Genomic DNA, 5,264 nt, shown 5'->3' on the forward strand with positions numbered 1-5,264 from the left:
TGACCACAGGGTAGAGACAGCAGCTCTTGCTAGTACTCATGAGCAGTAGTGACCACAGGGTAGAGACAACAACTCTTGCTTATACTCATGAGCTTGTCCACAAGCACCTGACCTCCAGGAACCAAGCATAGGAATGGGAAACTTAGAGAAGTGAGTGATTTAGAAAGTTGTAGCTGCCTTTCTCTGCTTAGACAGAAATTGGCCTAAGTCTGGCTCCCTCAAGGGTGTGGGATTCTTTTGTTGACTCTAAGGTTAGACACATTCATTGTAGGTAGAACATGAGATATCAGAAGTCTTAAATCAGCTCATTTGAAATTTCTTCCACATGTCTGTTGTGCAACATTGTGGCAATTTTTATGCATGGAAGTATAGATACAGAAGAAAAGTGGGCAATCTGGAATATAGTATTTCAGATGTGGTAAAAATATATACTTCATAATATATACTTTGGTATCTTTGTGTACAAAACTATATGACAACTGTTATCTCCAAAATCTCAAAGTAACATCAATTAATCTTGGAATTTTGAGCCTCATATTTCTTAATATAGCTTCTCTTGTCTTTGTGTCAAGACTTCATATATATTAATTCACACACACATACTTTCAAACAATAAGCATGAATAACTAACTAGTGCCTTCATTTCTTTTAGCTTTCACAAGTATTAATGTTAATCCCAGAGAGAGTGTTTTGAGACATAAGAATGGTAAGTTTGAGTATATATTTGCATTTACCTCTTAAAAAAGTGTTTTTCTTCTACCACCTCATTTTCTGAACATTCTTGGATTGAGGTAAAAAGACAAAAACAATTGCTAAATGCTGTGGAAGTCTGAGTTGCATTTTAAATCAATCTTTTTCTCCATGTCACTATAGATTACAATTTCCATCTGAAACTTTACCTACAAAAATAGAAGTTTTCTTTCCTTTATCAGAAAGATTTGCACTGAAATGCTCAGCCTTGGTAGTTAAAAACAATAAAAAAGAAGTAATTTTCTAAGAAATATTAAGATGCACCAAGTAAGTGCTGTAATGCATGGCTGTAATCCTAGCACTTGAGAGGTAGGGGCAGAAGAATCAAAAGTTCAAGACTAGCCTGTGATAGATGAGAGTGTCTTTGTTAAATGTTTTCATGTGTTCATGGGGCTGGCGGGGGGGGGGCATCTGGGAGAGTATGTGTTCAAATTCATGTGTGTATATGCATATGTGTGTGTTCTATTATAGTTTCAGTGAATACATTTTTGAGACCTATAGCTAGTTTTCCCGTTTTAAGTTAGCTATTCGTGTGTGTGTGTGTGTGTGTGTGTGTGTGTGTGTGTGTGTGTGTGCTACAGGAAAACCTTTGGTGTCATCCTCTGAAATGTTAAACACCTTAAGACAGGTCTTTCACTAAGCTAGACTGCCTGGCCATCTAGCTTAAGGGAGCCTGTCTTTCTGATTATATAGCACAATGATTACCAGAAGGTACCTAGTCCTAGCATTTTTATGTGTGTGCTGGAGATCAAACTTAGATTCTTATATTTTGAAAACAAGCACTTTTACCAATGGGTTTATTTCCCAACCAATGACCCTGTCTTTAAAAGAAAAATCATGTAAGATTTTTGACTATACCATTTAATCCTATTTCTTTTCTCACACATGGAATCTTTCAGAATTTAACTCATTTAAGTGCTATTGTGTAATTAAATACAATGAATGTGATTTGTTTAATACATTGCCTGGTATAGTAATTATCAGCTTACAAGTATGAACTTTCATTATCAATTCTGTCTGATCCTCTCTCTCTCTCTCTCTCTCTCACACACACACACACACACACACACACACATACACACACACACACACACACACACAGAGAGAGAGAGAGAGAGAGAGAGAGAGAGAGAGAGAGAGAGAGAGAGAGAGAGAAAGAGAGAGAGAGAGAGAGAGCATGTCAAATAGTGTCCATGGTAACTCACTAGAACTTGTTCTCATTTCTTCTAGTTAACAATTCTACTAATCTGGAAGCTTACGTGAAAGGAAGAAAGGGTATGTCCTCATTTCATTTCTTTAACTTTATCTTGTCATAGAGAACATGGTCTCAATCATCTTAAGTTTGAACTTCTGTGCAGTAAAGAAAATCCACGGCTGGAGCCGCAGTTTAGACTGAGTGATATTGTAATTTGACCCATCATTTCCTAGTCATATCAACAATTTGTGTTTGTACAATACGATTTTGACTAGAGGCTATAGATTTTTTACTACTTTTCCCCCTACTAATCACATTTCCTAATACCTACAGAGTCCATTTTAGACAAAAGGCCCTTGAGCTGGGTTCTGTATGTCTTGTGTATCTCTCTTGTTACTCCTCTATACTCTGTAAGTTTCCTCCATTGTTCAGATGTGGCTAGTGAGCTAATATCAAGTCCCCGGTACATGTCACACATTCAGATCTGGGGTATAACTCAGATCATCAAATGGCAGCTTGATCTCTCACTCAGTTTTGCATTTTCCCTCTAAGTCACAGAATAAGGTATTGTCTTGTGTAAAATGCTATGAGTGAGGAAGAGCTTGGGCTTAATACTGGATCTTACTAGTGGTCCAGTCCTTCTAATGATCCTTCTGTACATATGCATGAGTGACTTTCATTCTGTAAGCAAAATGTGCTTCACCTAGCAATACAGGATGATTACCCTAAATTCCCGGGTACTGAGATGAGTGCCACAATGCCAGATGCCCGGCATATTTATCATATTTAGTGAACAAAATGAGTCTCTGGTTCTTTCTCCTGATATATACACCAAAATGAGACTCATATATTTATTCTAGGGCTAACTCCTCTTCCATTTCCTCGGAGCCATGAGCTCAGAATCTGAGGTACCACATGAGGAATGGACCTGACCAAGGACAGAGTTAAAACATTTCATTACTTGCTATCTTTTATCTTTAGTTCAGAAAGAATCATGGCCTTGACTGATTAAGTAGCTACTTTTGTGGCTCTCCAATTCCGTCATTGCACTAGATGACAACAGCATATATTTCTTATAAAACTCCAATTACCCATTATATACTAATGAGAGCCCTGAGAGAGAGAGGCGTCTTGAGAAACCTGGATTGACAGGTTGCCTCAGGCTTTTCTGTAGTGCTCTCTTTTACAATCTCCTGTTCATCCCACTGTGCTAGCATTGGATTTTCATAGTCAGAGTCTCCTGGAGGAGCACTGCAGGCTTCATCTACAGTACTTCAGATGTTCTATGTTGTATTTGTGCTTATATTTTTATGCCTGGGCTGACTGTTTTTCTTGAAAAAATACATAAAGAAATTAGGTAACATTTATTTAAAGTCACTTCTGTAGACAAAGTCTTAGGCTGTGGGTTACTCAATACATGTTAGGCAAACTATTTTTTCTGTGCCCTCTGTTTGATAGCAAATAGAAATAAAAATTCTTCTTTTACCAAAAGCTATTGATTTATGAAAAAGATAAACATTTTATGTGCAGAGATATCAGAATATTATTTAGAATTTGCTTTGTACATGATGGATATTATGTTATTACTTAGATACTCCAGAAGTGAAAATTTCTAAACTTATACTTCACTTAACCTTCAAATGGATGCATCTATCCTGAGTGCAACTTCTCTTTTCAGTGGTAGGAAGATTACAAATGAACTTATCAAGGTTTGTTATTAATTTGACTTCTAAGATGAATCCTCTTGTTCCTTCTGCTAAGAGCAGTAGTTGCTGAGTTGTCCCTCAATGCAGGACACCAGAAAAACAAAGTTGCCTTTGTGTGCTGTTTTGTCAAATGAGCAGATGAAACTAACTCCAGGATTCTTTTAGATATGCTGCAGCTTCAGGTCACCACCACCTATGCATTCTATACCTACCTCATTCTGTTCTCCAAGAGCATGGTCCACTTGGCCTTCGTCGTATTCTGTCTGTTCAGAAGAGCATCCTTGCCTTGTAATGGTCAACGTTCATAATGGATGATGAAACAGCAGGGTCCTGCTCTCTTCGTCCTTTCTGCATCTCAATATCTGCTGAGGGTCTAGCTGGCTTTGCTTGCTGTCTTTGACCTCCTCAGGGACACATATTGTGGGTTTTGTATCATTCATTTCTATACTTCTCACAGCAGAGAAGAAACTGATCAACTTCACTCTTCAACGAATAGTAGCTCCCAAGCATGCAGCCATCATAACCCATCCTCTCTCAGCCCCGCTAGCAGCCCCTAGCATCACAGGCCCAGCATACACAAACTGCAGTTCCTAGTTACCTCACTTCATGCCCTAGAACCAAATAACGCCCCCAAAGCCTCTACTTCATATGCCCTAAATAACTTTATTTGAACTTGAATCTTGTACTTTGTTTTACAAAATGTAATAAAAAAATCCAGCCTACTTTTAGTGTGATGTGTGTTTTTGTGACAGTGATTGAAGGTTCAAGGTGCAAAGGAATGTGACAACTGAACTAGGACATGTTATGTCTGTTGGTAACAAGGTCCAAAACTATAGTCCTAAATCTTAAATGATTGTTGGGAAATATTTTGGAGCAGTGGGTCCTAGGAGATACAGCCCTGTGCAGAAGCCAATGGGACTGCTCTCTCAGGGGGAAACTACGTCATCCAGTTTAAGTCATTCCCATGGAAACAGGATGTGTGCTGTGTGACCTGTGCCTGTTTCACAGTAACATGCTTCCCAATCCTCACATTGTTCCCAGGAGAGCTGCCTGAACCCCAGATAGGAAAGCTAGTGGAGGAGATGAACACATGGACTGTAGACCTGAGGACCTAGGTTTCAACCCTGGATCCAGAATTTAGAATCTGTATGAGATCAAATACTGAACCCTAATTTCGTCCTGTGAACGAAAGTTAGGATGTGTCTTTTGGAGCTGTGCACATTACATGGGTTAATAAAGTTCTTTGCTGGCCAGTCCTTGAGAGCCTTGGGTTATACTCCAGACTCTACCTTAGAAATATTGGATACCACACCCAGACCTCACACAAAGGCACAGACTTAGCTTATAATAATGCACCAGGCAAATTACAATTCTCTGAGTGCACTGATGTGAGTACAATTCTATCCTATAGAAAATTTACATTCACTGATTTTCAATTAACAGTCATAATTTGAAATGGTTTGTCTGAATTCAGTGCACTTGTTTTATAGACATAGGTAAATTATGCAAGTATTATGTGCCTTCCTCTAAGTCACTCTCCATTGAGAAAACAAAACAAATGGCTTGAATCATCCCAAGAATTTCTTGAGGAGCGTGCATGTCTGTTTTCCTTA

General features: G+C 38.5%; 1 gene segment (V, D, J or C); it reads left to right on the forward strand.

Annotated features, from left to right (window-relative positions):
• Positions 1-4,373, forward strand: part of LOC116081474 — a 41,317-nt gene extending 36,944 nt beyond the window's left edge. The window contains 3 exon segments of the C gene segment in view: positions 653-706; positions 1,981-2,025; positions 3,817-4,373. Coding sequence covers positions 653-706; positions 1,981-2,025; positions 3,817-3,959 — 242 coding nt within the window.
• Positions 4,374-5,264: the final 891 nt, after the last annotated feature.

This window comes from Mastomys coucha, unplaced genomic scaffold (assembly GCF_008632895.1).
Source record: "Mastomys coucha isolate ucsf_1 unplaced genomic scaffold, UCSF_Mcou_1 pScaffold7, whole genome shotgun sequence".
Lineage (NCBI taxonomy): Eukaryota > Metazoa > Chordata > Mammalia > Rodentia > Muridae > Mastomys > Mastomys coucha.